The sequence below is a fragment of the Gobio gobio genome, assembly GCF_949357685.1.
Source record: "Gobio gobio genome assembly, chromosome: 4".
NCBI lineage: Eukaryota > Metazoa > Chordata > Actinopteri > Cypriniformes > Gobionidae > Gobio > Gobio gobio.
The window spans coordinates 68,829,668-68,852,136 of record NC_137100.1 but is presented as its reverse complement, the minus strand read 5'-3'; the positions used below and the strand labels follow the sequence as shown (position 1 = coordinate 68,852,136).

The 22,469-nt window shown below is 43.5% G+C and overlaps 1 protein-coding gene across 1 annotated transcript in view; it reads left to right on the top strand.

Moving 5' to 3' along the window:
- Window positions 1-18,306, top strand: part of ddx54 (DEAD (Asp-Glu-Ala-Asp) box polypeptide 54) — a 54,550-nt gene extending 36,244 nt beyond the window's left edge. Inside the window, exons 13-20 of the mRNA XM_079814872.1 lie at window positions 4,648-4,869; window positions 6,332-6,405; window positions 9,581-9,766; window positions 13,531-13,664; window positions 13,749-13,862; window positions 13,936-14,046; window positions 16,059-16,153; window positions 17,409-18,306. Of these exons, the coding sequence (XP_079670998.1) occupies window positions 4,648-4,869; window positions 6,332-6,405; window positions 9,581-9,766; window positions 13,531-13,664; window positions 13,749-13,862; window positions 13,936-14,046; window positions 16,059-16,153; window positions 17,409-17,728 (1,256 nt within the window). The 3' untranslated portion in view covers window positions 17,729-18,306. The remainder of the gene's footprint in view (window positions 1-4,647; window positions 4,870-6,331; window positions 6,406-9,580; window positions 9,767-13,530; window positions 13,665-13,748; window positions 13,863-13,935; window positions 14,047-16,058; window positions 16,154-17,408) is intronic.
- Window positions 18,307-22,469: the final 4,163 nt, after the last annotated feature.

Genomic DNA, 22,469 nt, shown 5'->3' with positions numbered 1-22,469 from the left:
TTATCTCTATAGGGGTCAGGTCATCACTCGTTCTCTATAGGGGTCAGGTCATCATTCGTTCTCTATAGGGGTCAGGTCATCACTCGTTCTCTAAAGGGGTCAGGTCATCATTCGTTCTCTATAGGGGTCAGGTCATCACTCGTTCTCTATGGGGTTCAGGTCATCACTCGTTCTCTATGGGGTTCAGGTCATCACTCGTTCTCTAAAGGGGTCAGGTCATCACTCGTTCTCTATAGGGGTCAGATTATCACTCGTTCTCTATAGGGGTCAGATCATCACTCATTCTCTATAGGGTTCATCACTCGTTCTCTATAGGGTTCAGGTCATCACTCGTCCTCCATAGGGTTCATCACTCGTTCTCTATAGGGTTCAGGTCATCACTCGTTCTCTACAGGGTTCATCACTCGTTCTCTATAGGGTTCAGGTCATCACTCGTTCTCTATAGGGGTCAGATCATCACTCATTCTCTATAGGGTTCATCACTCGTTCTCTATAGGGTTCAGGTCATCACTTGTTCTCTATAGGGGTCAGGTCATCACTCGTTCTCTATAGGGTTCAGGTCATCACTTGTTCTCTATAGGGGTCAGGTCATCACTCGTTCTCTATAGGGGTCAGGTCATCACTCGTTCTCTATAGGGGTCAGGTCATCACTTGTTCTCTATAGGGGTCAGGTCATCACTCGTTCTCTATAGGGGTCAGGTCATCACTCTTTCTCTATAGGGGTCAGGTCATCACTCTTTCTCTATAGGAGTCAGGTCATCACTCGTTCTCTATAGGGGTCAGGTCATCACTCGTTCTCTATAGGGGTCAGGTCATCACTCTTTCTCTATAGGAGTCAGGTCAACACTCTTTCTCTATAGGGGTCAGGTCATCACTCGTTCTCTATAGGGGTCAGGTCATCACTCGTTCTCTATAGGGGTCAGGTCATCACTCGTTCTCTATAGGGGTCAGGTCATCACTCGTTCTCTATAGGGGTCAGGTCATCACTCTTTCTCTATAGGGGTCAGGTCATCACTCTTTCTCTATAGGAGTCAGGTCATCACTCGTTCTCTATAGGGGTCAGGTCATCACTCGTTCTCTATAGGGGTCAGGTCATCACTCTTTCTCTTTAGGAGTCAGGTCAACACTCTTTCTCTATAGGGGTCAGGTCATCACTCGTTCTCTATAGGGGTCAGGTCATCACTCTTTCTCTATAGGGGTCAGGTCATCACTCGTTCTCTATAGGGGTCAGGTCATCACTCGTTCTCTATAGGGGTCAGGTCATCACTCTTTCTCTATAGGGGTCAGGTCAACACTCTTTCTCTATAGGGGTCAGGTCATCACTCGTTCTCTATAGGGGTCAGGTCATCACTCGTTCTCTATAGGGGTCAGGTCATCACTCTTTCTCTATAGGAGTCAGGTCATCACTCGTTCTCTATAGGAGTCAGATTATCACTCGTTCTTTATAGGGGTCAGGTCATCATTCGTTCTCTATAGGGGTCAGGTCATCACTCGTTCTTTATCTCTATAGGGGTCAGGTCATCACTCGTTCTCTATAGGGGTCAGGTCATCATTCGTTCTCTATAGGGGTCAGGTCATCACTCGTTCTCTAAAGGGGTCAGGTCATCATTCGTTCTCTATAGGGGTCAGGTCATCACTCGTTCTCTATGGGGTTCAGGTCATCACTCATTCTCTATGGGGTTCAGGTCATCACTCGTTCTCTAAAGGGGTCAGGTCATCACTCGTTCTCTATAGGGGTCAGATTATCACTCGTTCTCTATAGGGGTCAGGTCATCACTCGTTCTCTATAGGGGTCAGGTCATCACTCGTTCTCTATAGGGGTTCAGGTCATCATTCGTTCTCTATAGGGGTCAGGTCATCACACGTTCTTTATCTCTATAGGAGTCAGATTATCACTCGTTCTCTATAGGGGTCAGGTCATCATTCGTTCTCTATAGGGGTCAGGTCATCACTCGTTCTCTATAGGGGTCAGGTCATCACTCGTTCTCTAAAGGGGTCAGGTCATCACTTGTTCTCTATAGGAGTCAGATTATCACTCGTTCTCTATAGGGGTCAGGTCATCATTCGTTCTCTATAGGGGTCAGGTCATCACTCGTTCTTTATCTCTATAGGAGTCAGATTATCACTCGTTCTCTATAGGGGTCAGGTCATCATTCGTTCTCTATAGGGGTCGGGTCATCACTCGTTCTTTATCTCTATAGGGGTCAGGTCATCACTCTTTCTTTATAGGAGTCAGGTCAACACTCTTTCTCTATAGGGGTCAGGTCATCACTCGTTCTCTATAGGGGTCAGGTCATCACTCTTTCTCTATAGGAGTCAGGTCAACACTCTTTCTCTATAGGGGTCAGGTCATCACTCGTTCTCTATAGGGGTCAGGTCATCACTCGTTCTCTATAGGGGTCAGGTCATCACTCTTTCTCTATAGGAGTCAGGTCATCACTCGTTCTCTATAGGAGTCAGATTATCACTCGTTCTCTATAGGGGTCAGGTCATCATTCGTTCTCTATAGGGGTCAGGTCATCACTCGTTCTTTATCTCTATAGGGGTCAGGTCATCATTCGTTCTCTATAGGAGTCAGGTCATCACTCGTTCTCTATGGGGTTCAGGTCATCACTCGTTCTCTAAAGGGGTCAGATTATCACTCGTTCTCTATAGGGGTCAGGTCATCACTCGTTCTCTATAGGGGTCAGGTCATCACTCGTTCTCTATAGGGGTCAGGTCATCACTCTTTCTCTATAGGGGTCAGGTCAACACTCTTTCTCTATAGGGGTCAGGTCATCACTCGTTCTCTATAGGGGTCAGGTCATCACTCGTTCTCTATAGGGGTCAGGTCATCACTCTTTCTCTATAGGAGTCAGGTCATCACTCGTTCTCTATAGGAGTCAGATTATCACTCGTTCTTTATAGGGGTCAGGTCATCATTCGTTCTCTATAGGGGTCAGGTCATCACTCGTTCTTTATCTCTATAGGGGTCAGGTCATCACTCGTTCTCTATAGGGGTCAGGTCATCATTCGTTCTCTATAGGGGTCAGGTCATCACTCGTTCTCTATAGGGGTCAGGTCATCATTCGTTCTCTATAGGGGTCAGGTCATCACTCGTTCTCTAAAGGGGTCAGGTCATCATTCGTTCTCTATAGGAGTCAGATTATCACTCGTTCTCTATGGGGTTCAGGTCATCACTCGTTCTCTATGGGGTTCAGGTCATCACTCGTTCTCTAAAGGGGTCAGGTCATCACTCGTTCTCTATAGGAGTCAGATTATCACTCGTTCTCTATAGGGGTCAGGTCATCACTCGTTCTCTATAGGGGTCAGGTCATCACTCGTTCTCTATAGGGGTTCAGGTCATCATTCGTTCTCTATAGGGGTCAGGTCATCACTCGTTCTTTATCTCTATAGGAGTCAGATTATCACTCGTTCTCTATAGGGGTCAGGTCATCATTCGTTCTCTATAGGGGTCAGGTCATCACTCGTTCTCTAAAGGGGTCAGGTCATCACTCGTTCTCTATAGGAGTCAGATTATCACTCGTTCTCTATAGGGGTCAGGTCATCATTCGTTCTCTATAGGGGTCAGGTCATCACTCGTTCTTTATCTCTATAGGAGTCAGATTATCACTCGTTCTCTATAGGGGTCAGGTCATCATTCGTTCTCTATAGGGGTCGGGTCATCACTCGTTCTTTATCTCTATTGGGGTCAGGTCATCACTCTTTCTCTATAGGAGTCAGGTCAACACTCTTTCTCTATAGGGGTCAGGTCATCACTCGTTCTCTATAGGGGTCAGGTCATCACTCTTTCTCTATAGGAGTCAGGTCAACACTCTTTCTCTATAGGGGTCAGGTCATCACTCGTTCTCTATAGGGGTCAGGTCATCACTCGTTCTCTATAGGGGTCAGGTCATCACTCTTTCTCTATAGGAGTCAGGTCATCACTCGTTCTCTATAGGAGTCAGATTATCACTCGTTCTCTATAGGGGTCAGGTCATCATTCGTTCTCTATAGGGGTCAGGTCATCACTCGTTCTTTATCTCTATAGGGGTCAGGTCATCATTCGTTCTCTATAGGAGTCAGGTCATCACTCGTTCTCTATGGGGTTCAGGTCATCACTCGTTCTCTAAAGGGGTCAGATTATCACTCGTTCTCTATAGGGGTCAGGTCATCACTCGTTCTCTATAGGGGTCAGGTCATCACTCGTTCTCTATGGGGTTCAGGTCATCACTCGTTCTCTAAAGGGGTCATCACTCGTTCTCTATAGGGGTCAGATCATCACTCATTTATTTCAGTCATCTTTGATAATATTAACCAGGGCCCAGGACGGTGTGTGTGGAGCTGCTCTGATTGGCTGACACACACACTCACTCACACACACACACACACACACACACACACACACACACACACACACACACACACACACACACACACACACACACACACACACACTGCCCCTAAACCTACCCATCACACACACACACACACACACACACACACACACACACACACACACACACACACACACACACACACACACACACACACACACACACACACACACACTGCCCCTAAACCTACCCATCACACACACACACACACACACCCTCTGCTCATGAGAAACCACCGCTAAGAGCTGAAGTGTGTGTGTGTGCGTGTCAGACGCGGATGGCGTGTTCGGCCGTGTTCCTCAGAGTGTTCTGGATGATGAGGCGTCTCAGCTTCAGGCAGCTCAGGAGAACTCCCTGGACCTGCAGAACCTGCACCGGATCGCGGAGAACGCCTACAAGCAGTACCTCAGATCCCGGCCCAGCCCATCGCCAGAGTCCGTGAAGCGGGTCAAGAGCGCAGACCTCAGCGGCATGGCCGTCCATCCTCTGCTGGGTGAGTGTGTGTGTGTGTGTGTGTGTGTGTGTGTCCATCCTCTGCTGGGTGAGTGTGTGTGTGTGTGTGTGTGTGTGTCCATCCTCTGCTGGGTGAGTGTGTGTGTGTGTGTGTGTGTGTCCATCCTCTGCTGGGTGAGTGTGTGTGGGTGTGTGTGTGTGTGTGTCCATCCTCTGCTGGGTGAGTGAGTGTGTGTGTGTGTGTGTGTGTGTGTGTGTGTGTCCATCCTCTGCTGGGTGAGTGAGTGTGTGTGTGTGTGTGTGTGTGTGTGTGTGTGTCCATCCTCTGCTGGGTGAGTGAGTGAGTGAGTGAGTGAGTGAGTGTGTGTGTGTGTGTGTGTGTGTGTGTGTGTGTGTGTGTGTGTGTGTGTGTCCATCCTCTGCTGGGTGAGTGAGTGAGTGAGTGTGTGTGTGTGTGTGTGTGTGTGTGTGTGTGTGTGTGTCCATCCTCTGCTGGGTGAGTGAGTGTGTGTGTGTGTGTGTATGTGTCCATCCTCTGCTGGGTGAGTGAGTGTGTGTGTGTGTGTGTGTGTGTGTGTGTGTGTGTGTGTGTGTGTGTGTGTGTGTGTGTGTGTGTGTCCATCCTCTGCTGGGTGAGTGTGTGTGTGTGTGTGTGTGTGTCCATCCTCTGCTGGGTGAGTGTGTGTGTGTGTCTGTCCATCCTCTGCTGGGTGAGTGTGTGTGTGTGTGTGTGTCCATCCTCTGCTGGGTGAGTGAGTGTGTGTGTGTGTGTGTGTGTGTGTGTGTGTGTGTGTGTGTGTGTGTGTGTGTGTGTCCATCCTCTGCTGGGTGAGTGAGTGAGTGAGTGTGTGTGTGTGTCCATCCTCTGCTGGGTGTGTGTGTGTGTGTGTGTGTGTGTGTGTGTCCATCCTCTGCTGGGTGTGTGTGTGTGTGTGTGTGTGTGTGTGTGTGTGTCCATCCTCTGCTGGGTGAGTGAGTGAGTGTGTGTGTGTTTTATACAATTATACATATTTATCAGGGGTGTAACGGCACACAAAACAGACGGTTTGGTACAGCAGGGGAGAGAACACTAAATGTAAAATAGTTTTTTGTATTTTTGTTAAACATTTTTTACTGAACAAATTGTGTCTGTCCTTAAATTAATTCAATTATAACTAAAAGTTTCTTAAAGATAATGCTGTAAACTATAGGGAGCTCTTACTTCACATTACTATAATATATAAATATCCAAATAAATCTAATTATTAAACTAAATTAACCATATAAACTAAATTACTGATCTAAAGCCCACACTGTCACTGTATGATAATTGAAATGAACTGATGACATCAGCGTTTTCTCCAGAATGGCTGAATAAAATTATGCTGCATTATTTTCCTGTTTAACACTGTAAAGCTGCTCTGAAACAATCTGCATTGTTAAAAGCGCTATATAAATAAAGCTGTCTGTGTGTGTGTGTGTGTGTGTGTGTGTGTGTGTGTGTGTGTGTGTGTGTCCCTCAGGGTCTGGGCTGGAGCCGATGGAGCTGGACCGGCTGATGATGGTCGACTGCATCAAGGGCTACAAGTCTAAAGCTGTACGTCATTCATAAATCAGTTTCCGTCAGAATACGTGTTCATTAAGCAGGGTTTCCGTGGGGTCTTAAAAAGTCTAAAAAAGTCTAGAATTTCAAAATCAATTTCAAATGCAAATTTCTGGAAATTACCACCACAAATTCAGTCATTTTGATCTCAAAAATCACAACAACAAAAAAATCGCGAAATCCTGGTTGGATTGAGCTATGAGGAAGTGCAAGTTAATCGATACAAGTTTATTGATTTGTTCAATTTTAATAAATTAATTTACTTTGCAAGTAATTTTGTGACTGCATTTCCTTTTATAGGTCTTAAATTTCATTCATAATGGTCTTAAAAAGGTCTCAAAAAGTCTTAAGTTTGACTTGGTGAAACCTGCAGATACTGCAGATACAGTTTAGACAGCTAATTTTCATTTAGTTTAGTCATATTTTAGTTGCCTGAATTGTTTTTAGTTTTAGTCTAGTTTTAGTCTCCTAAAATCTAATTAGTTTAGTTCAATTGTAATACATTAAGCATTTAAGCGTTACATAACCGACTGTCACTCGAACAGACATCATTAAAAATACACGAAAGAGCTCAATTCACTTTTTTAAAAACATCTCTGTAGTTTTTATAACTTTGTATTTCTGTTTTAGTCAGTAGGCCATATCAGCTAAAGCTTCAAATAAGTTTGTTTATTTATTTATTTAAATTTTTAGTTAACATTTATTTAATTTCAATTAATGAAGATTTTTTTTAATGGTTTTAGTGAACTATTATAACCTGATACTTTATTGAATATATGTCAAATACTGGTCTTTCCTCCTGACTATGAATTAAATGGGAATGAAATTAAATACAATTTATTGTGTAACTAAACGAATATATAATGCGCCTGTATAATGAGCCTGTAGATCGTGTGTTTTCCAGAGGTTAGATCAGTTCAGATCAAATGTGTTCATCTGAGACTCAGATCATCAGTTCTGACCCCATCTCTGCCCTAATCCACCCTCACTAACCTCACTATTCTCCTCTCGCTTTATCTGATGACCAAAACTGACAGTTGATTTTCCTCATAGTTTTTGTCATCCAACACTAGTTTTTATTTAGTTATAGTCTCGTTTTCGGCAGTGAAAAAAGGTGAAAAAAGGAAAAAAGACGAAAATTATTTGTCAACGAAAGGAACACTGGTCAGTCTCGTCTCTCTGTGATTAAAACCCATCCTGTCTCTAACCCATACTGTCAATATTCACTGATATTGTCCTGCGTCCGTCTCAAATCTCACTTGAGCTTGTGTTTCGCTAGCTCAAGTACAGATGAGGTTTGAGATCCACACACTCTTCTGTAATTATATATTCAGTTTGAGATCCACACACTCTTCTGTAATTATATATTCTGTTTGAGATCCACACACACTTCTGTAATTATATATTCTGTTTGAGATCCACACACACTTCTGTAATTATATATTCTGTTTGAGATCCACACACTCTTCTGTAATTATATATTCTGTTTGAGATCCACACACACTTCTGTAATTATATATTCTGTTTGAGATCCACACACTCTTCTGTAATTATATATTCGGTTTGAGATCCACACACACTTCTGTAATTATATATTCTGTTTGAGATCCACACACTCTTCTGTAATTATATATTCGGTTTGAGATCCACACACTCTTCTGTAATTATATATTCTGTTTGAGATCCACACACTCTTCTGTAATTATATATTCGGTTTGAGATCCACACACACTTCTGTAATTATATATTCTGTTTGAGATCCACACACTCTTCTGTAATTATATATTCGGTTTGAGATCCACACACACTTCTGTAATTATATATTCTGTTTGAGATCCACACACTCTTCTGTAATTATATATTCGGTTTGAGATCCACACACTCTTCTGTAATTATATATTCAGTTTGAGATCCACACACACTTCTGTAATTATATATTCTGTTTGAGATCCACACACTCTTCTGTAATTATATATTCAGTTTGAGATCCACACACTCTTCTGTAATTATATATTCAGTTTGAGATCCACACACTCTTCTGTAATTATATATTCAGTTTGAGATCCACACACTCTTCTGTAATTATATATTCAGTTTGAGATCCACACACTCTTCTGTAATTATATATTCAGTTTGAGATCCACACACTCTTCTGTAATTATATATTCAGTTTGAGATCCACACACTCTTCTGTAATTATATATTCAGTTTGAGATCCACACACTCTTCTGTAATTATATATTCTGTTTGAGATCCACACACTCTTCTGTAATTATATATTCGGTTTGAGATCCACACACTCTTCTGTAATTATATATTCTGTTTGAGATCCACACACTCTTCTGTAATTATATATTCTGTTTGAGATCCACACACTCTTCTGTAATTATATATTCTGTTTGAGATCCACACACTCTTCTGTAATTATATATTCTGTTTGAGATCCACACACACTTCTGTAATTATATATTCAGTTTGAGATCCACACACTCTTCTGTAATTATATATTCTGTTTGAGATCCACACACTCTTCTGTAATTATATATTCTGTTTGAGATCCACACACTCTTCTGTAATTATATATTCAGTTTGAGATCCACACACTCTTCTGTAATTATATATTCTGTTTGAGATCCACACACTCTTCTGTAATTATATATTCTGTTTGAGATCCACACACACTTCTGTAATTATATATTCAGTTTGAGATCCACACACTCTTCTGTAATTATATATTCTGTTTGAGATCCACACACACTTCTGTAATTATATATTCTGTTTGAGATCCACACACACTTCTGTAATTATATATTCTGTTTGAGATCCACACACTCTTCTGTAATTATATATTCTGTTTGAGATCCACACACTCTTCTGTAATTATATATTCTGTTTGAGATCCACACACTCTTCTGTAATTATATATTCTGTTTGAGATCCACACACTCTTCTGTAATTATATATTCTGTTTGAGATCCACACACTCTTCTGTAATTATATATTCAGTTTGAGATCCACACACTCTTCTGTAATTATATATTCAGTTTGAGATCCACACACTCTTCTGTAATTATATATTCAGTTTGAGATCCACACACTCTTCTGTAATTATATATTCTGTTTGAGATCCACACACTCTTCTGTAATCTGCATACTCTTGTTCCCTCAGACCATTTTTGAGATCAACTCCAGCAACAAGACGAGTGCCAGTGAGGTGATGCGGGCCAAGCGTTCGCGGGACAGTCCTCTGGTGCAGAAGTTCTGTAAAGCTCGAGCTGATCTGATGGGCGTCGCCGCCCCCCCCATCATCACCCGGACCGACCCGCGGCCCGCTGAGGACGACCAGGAGATCCAGGTAGGGCGGGAAGATATGGCCAAAAAGTGATCTCCATAAAATCTTTTCATATCAGTCGATATCGAATATTTCTTTCTTTCAAATTTAAAGGCAGATTTTTGCTCCTAAGTGAAGGTTGTAGAAACCAGATTGTTCATTGTGGGTTTAAACTGCTCCTGTGGGTTTTTTCCTTAAAAAAATACATTTCTTAGTAGAAAAAAATGAATGTCTTAGTTTCTGCGTGTTCTAATAGGTGATATTGTTTCTAGTCATAAACAGGTTTGTGTCGCCTGACTTTGGCATATATCTTCAGCTGCAGTATTAATAATATTACATGTTTTGTCTCTTAGAAATGCACATTTGACAGTAGTAGGAGGATGCAGATTTAAATTTATGTGCATTAACAAAAACACAAACTCATTTTATATGGAAAAATATATTTTGACTGAGTTTTATAATATTAACCGTTGTAGTATCATAGATTTAGATCATGATAACCACAGTTAAAAACATGCCTTGGGCAAATGTTTCTATGGTATTTGTTATGAAAAACAGTAGACCTAGCCTAAAAACATTTAGTATAAATTAGGGCTGTCAAAAGATTAATCGCATCCAAAATAAAAGTTTGTGTTTACATAATATATGTGTGTGTACTCTGTTAATTATTATTTATATATAAATACACACACAAGCATGTATATATTTAAGTAAAAAATATTATTTTTATATATAAAACATTTATATTTATATATATTATAGATTATATAAATGTATATACAGTATATACATGCAAATATTTCTTAAATATATACATGAATGTGTGTGTATTTATATATAAATAATAATTAACAGAGTACACACACATATATTATGTAAACACAAACTTTTATTTTGGATTAATCGCGATTAATCTTTTGACAGCCCTAGTATAAATCCACAAATTCTACAGCTCAATCACAAAAAATACTGTAATAATATTCCATTAATCTTTTAATACAATTCATACATGTCTACATTAATAATATAAAACAATTCTAAATGAATATCCCACATTTCTGCCACAGTACCATAGGTGCAGTTTCATCAGTAAATCCATGGTGAATTATGGATGAGATGGAAAAGCCTTCTGACCGTATCATCACACAGTGTTTCTGCTGTTGGTCAGCGCTGTTACAGTAAACTCGCTTAAATCACAGAGGAATCTGTGTTCTTCGCTGAATGCATGAGCTTCTGTATCTCACAACGCTCTTTAGTGTTTGCGTGACCGATCAGAGGAAACGGATCTGCTGTAGTGAGTGCTAGGGATGCGCGCTATACCAGTACTGGGAAAATACCGGTATATATTTTATTTAAAACGGTACAATATCATGATTTTGCTCATTTTGGTATATGCTGCTGTTCCGAAGTTCACCGCTAGATGGCAGTGCGCTACACAAACTGATGCGAAACCGGCAAATGTGGTGCCATAGAGGAACAAAATGAATACAGCAGTTGATTCTCACTCAACTCGCAAAAAACTCATAAATAAAGAGAGGATTAGACGTGAAATTTGGAATTACTTTGCTTATAAAACTGCTGAAGAACCATCAAACCTTGCCAAGCATCTGCCACTCGCCATTCCTGTCTTATACAAGACATTTAGAGATCGACAGGTGAGGGCATTGTTAGACATTTATTTTCTTAATAAACGCACATAAGATCGTATCGTTTAAATATCATGAAATCTCCAGCGTTCGTTTGGAGAGATGTTTAGATTTCATAATATTTGCACGCACACTATTGCACTATTTACATCCGCGAAAGACATAACCAGCTGTGTTTGTGACGACTCACTAAAGATGGACATTTCTGACATCATTTTGTGTGTATTTGAAGGAAAAACAGCTTAATTTGGAAGCGCGAGCTCTTTAGGCTTGTGTGTGTGTTGTTGGTATGAGCACAAAGAAAACTCTCTCTTAGCTTCCATACCATGTGTTATGAAATTCGATAAAATCTCTTGCATGTTCAGATTGGTGAGGTTTAGAAAGACGTGGCCAGTGATTTCCGTCAGCTCCTGAAACGACGGTGAAAGTGTTGAATGTGAGCGCGCAGATGCTCTAGTGTAGGTGTGTGTCTTTTAAAGTCAGAAGCAATTTGCTAATTTTGAGAGCTGGAGAAGGAGACGCAGCATTGCTGAAATGCCTGATTTGATGTGTTTAATCTTTGTTGATTAATTTAATAATAAACATGTGGTAATTTCCCGCTTCATAAAACCCCAAACTTGCGAGAGTGAGTAAAATTATGAGCAATCCCGCGCCAAAATTCAGACCCTGTGTGGTATTGATTTAATATCAGTACTTCGGTATTAGATTGTGGTACCGAAGACACAATTGCGTTATCAAGCCATCCCTACTGAGCGCTGGGGTTTGAACTTTGACCCGAGCGGATGAATGGTCTGTGTGACGCGGTTCAGATGAGTAACAATTGGTGCTACCGTTTTATCAACAAATTCGTCGTCTTTGGATGATGACTCAAGATTAGTTTCACTTTTGAATTGACGTTCGTCGTCCACTCATGTACTGTTGAAAGCTGCGCTCTGACTGGCTGTTGTCGCGTTTATTTCTGTTGCGCAATTGACCTATCGGTAAGCCCCGCCCCCCTTAGTTACTGTTGCTAACTCGGACAAACAGACGGAGTTGCTATATCTTACAATAACAGCGGTCAGTGTGAAAACCTTATCCCGAGATGTTTTTGGACACAGAATGTAGCGTATATCCTGTCCGAATGATCACTCCAAAAAAATCATCGTAAGAGCTGAACATACAAAGCATTAGAATAAGTGCACATTCACGTCTCATTCACAAACTCTCTCTCTCTGTTGCATTACCATTAACACTCACAGCAAATTACACAAACACTCATACAACTAACAGTAAACACACACACACACAGAGCTTATGCCTTTTCGGGGGTGCAGTTAATAACTGGTAAACTTTGTATCTGCAAAACAACTCCGATAAACTGCGTGCGAGCTCTTCCTTTCATTTCTCAGCATTTCTGTAGCATAAACACCATCAAACCGGTGAGAGCTTCAGATTCTCCAATGTTTCTCTATGGCGCTGAAACCTAAAGATGTCCGAGTTCCGGTCCCAGCGCAACTGATACTCAACTGCCATTGGCTCATCTGCGTTTGAGGGGAGGGGCTTACCGATAGGTCAATTGGGTAATCTATATCGAGTAAAAATGTCCAGAGTTTATCATCGTTATCGACATTTTTATCGCGATTCGATATGATATCGTTTATCGGCCCAGCTCTAGCTCCAGCTGAGTGTGGTGGCTAGGTTTGGGGGTAGGGGCAGTGTGTGTGTGTGTGTGTGTGTGTGATGGGTAGGTTTAGGGGCAGGGGCAGTGTGTGTGTGTGTGTGTGTGTGTGATGGGTAGGTTTAGGGGCAGTGTAGGGGGATAGAAAATACAGTTTATACAGTATAAAAACCATTACGCCTATGGAAAGCCCCTTATAAAACATGAAAACCCAACGTGTGTGTGTGTGTGTGTGTGTGTGTGTGTGTGTGTGTGTGTGTGTGTGTGTGTGTGTGAGAGTGTGAGAGTGTGAGAGTGTGTGAGTGTGTGAGTGTGTGAGTGTGTGAGTGTGTGAGTGTGTGAGTGTGTGAGTGTGTGTGTGTGAGTGAGTGTGTGTGTGTGAGTGTGTGAGTGTGTGAGTGTGTGAGTGTGTGAGTGTGTGAGTGTGTGAGTGAGTGAGTGTGTGATGGGGAGTCCGCAGCTCAACTCTTGGTTCTGCTCCACAGACGGTGTTCTCACAGGTGGTTGGAGGGAAGCGGAAGCACGACATTGACATGGACCGAGTCAAGAAAAGCCTGTCAGGAAAAGATGAAGAGTTTTACATCCCGTACAGACCCAAAGACTTCGACTCGGAGCGAGGGTGCGGCCGCACACATGCAGTCTGATCATCATCTGTGTTCTGCTGTGAATCTGCTAATGTGTGTGTGTGTGTGTGTGTGTTCAGGCTCAGTGTGGGGACCGAGGGCGGCTCGTTCGAGCAGCAGGCGTCCTCCGCGGTTCTGGACCTGATGGGAGATGAGAGGAACTCTTTAAACCAGCACAAGAGTCTGATGAAATGGTGAGCTGGCCTTCCACACGCGTGACGCGGTTCATCAACATGCTTAATATGACCACACGCGTGTTCTCCGCAGGGACCGCAAGAGGAAGCGCTTCGTCTGTGACACGGGCAAAGAGGACAAGAACAAGAAGATCAGGACTGAGAGTGGACAGGTGGTCAGCGGCAAGAAGAAGAGGAAGAGCTTGTATCCTTCAGGAGGAGATTCGGGTTATCTGAGCGCGTCACATGATGTTTATAATGTCTTCATGTCTAACGGTCCACATCTCAGGCTCACATTCACGCCGTCCACAATGTCTTTAATCAGAGCAGAAAGTCTTAAGTTCAATATCATGGCTTTGAATCAGGGCTCTATGATTTCTGAGATGGGCGGAACCGCAGAATCCATTCATAAAAACAGAATTTCCTGTATAATGCAGAGTCTCAGATGAGTAAACCAACAGTCGGTCCGTCTCTTAAAGGGCCAGTTCACCCATTAATGAGAATCCTGTGGGATAATGATCATGAGAATCAGACTTTCCTTCATCATATAAAGCCATGGAGTCTCTTCAGAACATCTGGAATAATCCGCTCGATGATCCGTATGGGTCCGTTTCTCTCTCGATGAGCTTTCTGAACTGTCAATGGAGGACAGAAATCTTTAATTTACTTACAAATCTCTTCATCTGTGTCAGAAGATGGACGAGAGTCCAGCACATTTAATCTGAGCATTAGAGCAGAGGCCAGACCTATAACACAGATTTCATAAGGCCATAAATTAAATGACATGTTTATCAGTAGCTGCGTTTCCATTAGGGCTGTCATTTTTGAGAGAAATCTAATATCAAATATCAATAAATGTATTCAAATATATTCAAATATCTATGAGTGGCCTACGCTACAATACTTTTAGAGCGCCCTCTATTGGATAAGATGGCAAACAATAAAAAACAAACGGTCTAATCATAGACTGTAAAAAATGCGCTACATGGCACTTTAAAAATGTATAATTCGATTATGGATAAATGCATATTTATTATAATATTATATGCATATTATAATGCATATTCGAATATCGAATAAAAAGTGACAGCCCTAGTTTCCGTTACCCTTCAAAGTGCGCAAATTGAAATTGCGAATTGAAAATACGGCCAATGGAAACGTGTCAATTTCGCAAAAACTCCCATTCATCGCAAAACAGTGTTTCCGCTCGCATGAGGGGCTTTTTCAGGCAATTCAAAAAAGAGATTTTCACTAAACTGCAGTGGAAACATTGGTTTTCCCGCATTGACAGGTCACGCATCGCTGCCACACAGGGCCTACATATGATTTTTCCCACTCAAGTATGTCTAATAACGAGATATGTCGTCAATATGGACCCCGGTGCAGCCACACATCATAACTATCTTTAGCCCTACTGTAATTAACACATATATTCAAGACGTGTGTTTAAACAGAAGGACGCTGTAGTTTCAGCCGAGGAAACGCACGTCAATCCATTCCAGACCATCTTGGTTTGCTTCTATTTATTAAATATACAGGCAATTAGTTGATGAAACATTGATCAAAATAAAAATACAATTTATACAAAACGAAATTAATTTTAAAGAAAGACTTTCTAGAAAACAAAGCTCAATGAAGTACTGAAAATCATCCTAACCCCTCTCCATGTCTCAGACATATGCACTTCTGATGACACAGCTGACATCTTACACACTGCTCACTTTTCAGAATCAATATATGAAATAAAAAAATAATATAATAGGCTAATATTTAAACCCAGGCTAACTATGAACCTGCGTTTTCTTCAACCCTCTGTCCGACGAATGCGCCGGCGCATTTTCCCTTTATGACAGCGGAAACAACTCACAATACCCATAAGTGCAAGACATAATTATACACTATTATTATTATTATTATTATACACTATTTATTTGTGTACACTCACAATAACAACAAAAGCCGTGACTCAGGGAACAGATTATTCTCCACTCCAAACGCTGTTCATTTCAGAAATATATTTTGTTTATTAAACGCAAAGTTTTTAATTTCAAAAGCATTTCTAAATAAAGAAATATAAGCTCCGCCCACTCACGAGTCAAGACACGCCTTTGAGTTGAGTAATCACACACTGTGCCTTTAAGACCAGGAGCATGAGTTAGTCATGTGACGCTCTGGGGTTAATAATCGCCCGTCAGTGATTTCTTGACTTTGCTCCAGTTATGAAGAATGGAAGAAGAAGAATAAGATGGATGACCGCGAGTCCGACTCAGACGGAGAGAGCGGAGGAGCGGTCAGAGGGAGGAGCTTCAGCGGTAAGAGCCAAACACATCACACCGTTCCACTTCCACACTTGTTTCCCATGATGCACCTGTGCTCTAAGTTATATTTAACAAACGTGCCTGAAATACAGCAGGACTCTTATTATGAAATGTCTTTATTATTGCAGGAGTTCATTCATATTCAGATGAGGAGATAAAACACATTACAGTATAAACGCGTACAGTAAACACTGCCATGATGGATCATTAGTGTGTGTGAACACACACCAGCGCCACCTTCAGGCTCTGAGACGGGACGCGCTCACAGTTATTAATGACATCACAGCCTTATGAAGATTAATAATCACATTAGACAGTGTCGCCGTTTATGTTTATCCCTTAAAATGATCATTAAGACGCTTGTGTTAGCATTTAACACTTTATGATCTTATGTTTAACCCTTAATCGGCCCTTGGGTTCCAGCTGACCCCGCTGGACTTTTCCTCCATTTTTAAAGTGTTCCTTCAGATTGACCCCACATTGAAAATTAATGGGAAAGTGTAAAAAATTTTTTCAAATTGTCAATTTTTTTTTTACTAAATCCAGTATAAATCTGAAAATTTCTACATTTATATCAAAATCTGGTCCTAGAGCATAGAAAGTTCGTTCTACTTTGTGTTTATCTCATACACACACACAAACACACACACGTGTGTGACTGCAACACAGAGTATTTTTATTGAAATTGGCAAATAAAATCAACAAAACTGGCATAAATCTGAAAAAATTCCATACATAGATGAAGGACCAATACTAGAGCACAAATGCAACATGGAACAATCATGAGAAAGAGAGGGAAAAGGGCAAATAAAAGAAAGATGAAAGGCAGCTTAAAGGCCCGGGTATACTTCACTGACCGCGCCCGGACGCGTCACGCACACAGCCCTGTCCGCGCATCTTTCAAAGTATACTACATCACGGATGCGCGCGGATGATCGCGTTCGACACATGCGCAGTAAAAAATAATTTTTAATGAGCCAATTTATGACATAGTTAAGTATTTGTGCAGTAAATAGGTAAACAACTACCAAATACCCACAAAAACACAGCATAAATGTATAGTTGAGAAGTACATAAAAAAAATTATATATAGTTTTCCATGTAAAAAAATTATATTTCCTTATGCAATCGCTCTGTAAAAGTTTGGGGTCTATCTGAGCCCAAGGGACTCAAACGTAAACCCTGAGGGACGATTAAGGTTTAAGAAAACGCAGTCGAGTACGAGTGTGTTTCCTTGTGTTTCCTTCAGGTCGAGGAAGAGGAGGAGGACGAGGAGGAGGAAGAGGAGGAGGAAGAGGAGGAGGAAGAGGAGGAGGAGGAAGAGGCGGAGCAAGAGGCGGAGCTATGGCCCAGTCGGCCCAGCAGCAGAGCGGCTCGCGGGTGCGATCAGAGCTGAAGAACCGTGACCAGATCCTCAAGCAGCGCAAGAGGAAAGCCAAACAGCAGTTCCTGCAGAGCGGCGGCATGAAGAAGCTCCGCTCCAAAGGGAAGCAGCGGCTGCAGGAAGTGATGCGCTCTGGCTTCGGCCGCGGCGGCCACAAGAAAGGCAAGATGAGGAAGAAACTGTGAGGAGAGGAATCGATGCGAATAATCCCGCCTCTGATGCGGCGCAGAATACCGGCCGGACTCGCCGCATTCACTGAAGCGGCTGTTCTCTGCATTATGGGATGTTTCGGACTGAAGCTCTGACTGCAGGTGTGGACAATCATTTACACTGCAGTTTCTTGTTTAATAATTATAAAAGACGTATGATGTGCTGCGTCACATGAGATGAATGTGATAAAGATATTCACTGACCGAATCTGTGTTTAATCCAGTCTTTAACGTTCAGAGCCTGTGACGGTATGACATGTGACCGCTCAAAACACTTCATGATTTGTTTATAGTTATATCTTCGCTTAAAGTCATCATGAATGCAGCGTCACGCTGGTCTGGTCTCCTCTAGTGTGCCGTATATCGAGTGAATCGCAAACAAGAACAAATGTAGGCGGGGCTTGAGTGTGTCTGTGGGGAATTGATTGTTGTGCTTTGCTATTGGTGGATGTCATGTGAGTGACAGGTCGCCCCGCCCTCGTCATCAGAGAAGATTATTAACACAATGATGTGCATCCATAAATATTTTTGAATAAATGTTTCAATATTCCATTAAAAAAAAAAAGAATAATGTTGATTTCTTAATGAGATGCGGATGTTCAACTGATGGTGCTCTAATGAAGCGAGAGAGGCAGCTGTAAACCTACAGAATGCATACATTTCTGCACCAATAAATTGTGCAATATTTTTATGTTTTACCACAAAGTTATATCGGCTTTAACACTTGCTCTGGATTTTCCTCGACATATCGACTCCGGGGATGTGAGTTCCTGAGCGTATGAAAGATGAGCCCCGTTATTAACGTTTGGTCTGTCCGTGAGTTTACCGTTCAAAGGCAACGGGTTAGATAATCTAATATAACAACATTGTTCATTTTCAAATTAAACATCATAACAGACATAATCGCTTAACCCTCTGGGGTTCTTCATTTATGGGTCACACTCAGGACTTTCAGGTCAAAAATGACCCGGAGGGCGGGATTAAGATAAATTACCCCGGCGCTACGTCATATTCTCGCGCATGCGTCGTGGAGGCACACATGGAAGAAAAGAACAAGCTGGATAAAGGTGTTTTCATTTTTTTTTGCGCACAAAAACTATTGTCGTTGCATCGTAAAATTATTGTAGAGTCACTGTGGTGAGATGGACTTTGTAACGACGTTTTAAGTGCCTTTTATGGGTCTTGGGAGTGTAAATGTACTTAATGCCAATGGAGGCCTATCTGAAGCCTTTCTCAGCCATCAGCTTTCAACAAAAATATCTTCATTTGTGTTCCGAAGATGAACGGAGGTCTTACGGGTGTCGAACGACATGAGGGTGAGTAATTAATTACAGAATTTTCATTTTTGGGTGAACTAACCCTTTAAGCATGAGAACTCTCCGGTTCCGCCGTTCGCTCTTTGAGGAGGGCGCTTCGGCTCGCTGCAGGTCCCGCTGCTGCTGAGGCACAGCGAAGGCTTTCATCTTGGGGTTCGCAAATGGATCTGACGGCGGGGTTAGAGACGGGTGATCCCCTATCTCTGCCTTTACCCGTTAGACCTGACGCTTCAGTTACCGAGTTAGAAGCACGCTCTGCGGTTTCTTCTGCTCGCGCTGAAGCGCAGGTGCAGCAACACTCCAGTTCTGAGGAATTGGATGTTGTAAGCCTGGATTATTTAGATGAGGCATCGCCACCTCATTCACACGCTCAAGAGGAGCTTTTGGAGGTTGTGACTCGCGCTGTTGCCAGGTTGCAAATAGACTGGCCAGTCGAGATGCAGGAAGTTCATCAGCCTAGCAAATTAGATGAACGCTTCCTTCCATCTAGATCGCAACCTCCAAAGCGGGGCTTGCCGTTTTTTCCTGATCTCCACACCGAGGTGTCGAAATCATGAAAGAAACCAGCATCATTCCGACCATTCAACCCCAACACAGCCGCTTATTCAAACATAATGGGGTTGAAACAGCATGGTTACGCGGTGATGCCTCGGGTAGAAGAGACGCTCGCGAGCTATCTCTCTCCTGAGTCATCATCGTCGTTAAAAGCCCCGCAGCTGCCCACTAAGCCTGTCAGAACAACGTCGGCTTTAGTGGGATGGGCGTACTCGCAGCAGGTCAGGCAGCCGCATGTCTCCACACGATGGCGGTGCTTCAAGCTTACCAGGCTGACCTGCTGAAAGATATTGACGATGAGAGTGAAGAAGTGGGGAGGGAAACAATAGCGGAGATTAGGAGAGCTGCTGATTTGTCTCTTCTGGCCACCAAGGAGACGGCTAGATCCATCGGCCGTTCTATGTCAGCCCTGGTGGCCACGGAGAGACATCTCTGGCTAAATCTATCAGAGATAAAAGATCGAGATAAGAAGTTCCTTCTCGACTCTCCTATCTCCCCTGCTGGCCTCTTCAGCGATTCCGTTAATACAGTCGTCGAGAGGTTTCAAGAGTCAAAAAAGCAGGCGGCTGCGTTCCAGAAATTTCTCCCCCGCAAATCTCATATCTCTGGGGCTGCTGGGCGGGAGCAGCCCCAGCCGAGTACATCCTCCTCTCACAGAGCGCAACAGCGAGAGAGTGTTGCGACTCGCGCTCCCCCACAGAGAGACTGGGGGCAGGGTCAGCACTCTCAGCCGAGGTCTTCCCGAGGTAGAGCAGATCTGAGGACTGTTATTATCTCTAGGAAGACCTCTGCGAAGAAGTCCTGACGCCAAAGGTCAGCCACACCAACTCTAGCTGATCGAGAACACTGGTCCGACGGCTGCCTTCCCACAGACGGCGCGAGGAAACATGATCAGCAGCACCCAGCCAATCTCGCTACAGTCCACACAGTAACTCACACAGTAGTCTTAATTCACACAGTAATTCACACAGTAATCCACACAGTTGGTCACAAGTCGCCAAGAGAAAAAGTGAGAGACCCAGAGCACTTCACTGGCTCCGCTAAATACATCCCACTAATTGCCGCTGATCAGCTCCAGCTGCGGGATTCATTCCTCATCAGACGCAGCAAACGGGTACACACCTACACAGGAGAGACAAAACACACCCACACCAACAAACACAACACCCACAGACCTCAAGGGTCGTAACAGTGTGATATGGGATACAAAAACCATGAGGGCTCGGCTGACGCCCGCTTGGGTGAATTCGATCCTAGAAGCCGTATACAAGATAAAGCTAGGCCAGTCACTCACTGTGAAACAGTTTCAAAGACTTCTTTGGCCTGCTGTACATGAGACCCTTACAGTGGTGGCTCAAGACCAAGGGATTCTCCCCGAGGGGAAATCCTTTTCGCATGATCAAGGTCACGCGGCGATGCCTACGTGCCTTAGTTATGTGGAAGGATCCTTGGTTCCTGTCCCAGGGTCCGGTGCTGGGGGCTCCTTGTCGTCGCTTAACGCTAACGATGGATGCATCCCTCACCGGCTGGGGGGCGACCATGAGTGGTCGCTCAGCTCAGGGTCTGTGGAGCGACCAGCAGCTCTCCTGGCACATAAACCAGTTAGAGCTGATGGCAGTGTTCCTGGCACTCAGGCACTTTCTCCCAGACCTGAGGGGCCATCATGTGTTGGTTCGCACAGATCATATATAATCATATATAAATCGCCAGGGGGGTTTACGCTCGCGCCGGCTATGGAAGCCCCGAGGTGGTGGAGCTCCTATGGAACCGGTTTGGTCAGGCTCAGGTGGATCTGTTTGCGTCTCAAGAGACAATGCACTGTCCCCTATTTTACTCCCTCACATCCAGCCCCTCTGGGGTTGGATGCCATGGTGCAGACGTGGCCGATGCTGTGTCTTTACGCCTTTCCCCCTCTGGCGTTAATACCAGGAGTGCTGGAGAGAATACGCCGGAACGGGGTCCGTCTGTTGCTAATAGCCCCGTTTTGGCCGACACAAGTTTAGCTGTCAGATATCATCTCTCTCCTCGAAGGTCCCCCGTGGGAGATTCCGATCAGGAGGGACCTTCTCTCCCAGGCGTCGGGGTCAATCCTGCACCCGAGGCCGGAGTTGTGGAAACTGTGGGCTTGGCCCCTGAGGGGGCCCAGCTCGTAGGCTCAGGTCTCTCTGCCGAGGTAGTGGAGACCATGTTGCACTCCAGAGCCCCTTCAACGAGGAGGCTGTATGCCCTTAAATGGAGAGTCTTTGTTGCATGGTGTTCTAACCATTCTCTAAATCCAGTCAACTGCCAAGTCACCTCAGTGCTAGATTTTCTACAAGAAAAGTTCTCTTCAGGGTTATCCCCGTCCACCTTGAAGGTACACGTGACGGCAATATCGGCCTATCACGTCCATCGGGATGGTGCATCGGTGGGGAGACACCCATGGGTTACTCGCTTCCTTCGTGGTACTCTGAGGCTAAGCCCTGCGGCACGCTCAAGGGTGCCGACCTGGGATCTGGCCGTAGTGCTGGAAGGTCTAGCTTCGGCCTCATTTGAGCCTTTTGAGGAGGTGCCAGAGAAGTTCCTCACGGTAAAAACTGTGTTTCTCTTGGCTATTTCTTCTCTAAAGAGAGTGGGGGATTTGCAACCACTATTTGTCGCCCCCTCCTCTCTTGAGTTTGTGCCAGGAATGGTGAAAGCTTTTTTATATCCAAAAGAAGGATATGTCCCGAAAGTTCCCACGAACGTGGCAGGTCCTATGCTGGAGGCCTTCTCTCCGCCTCCCTTTGAAAATCCAGACCAGGAGAAGTTAAATCTGCTGTGCCCAGTGAGGGCACTAGATGCTTATGTCCACAGAGCTGCCCTGT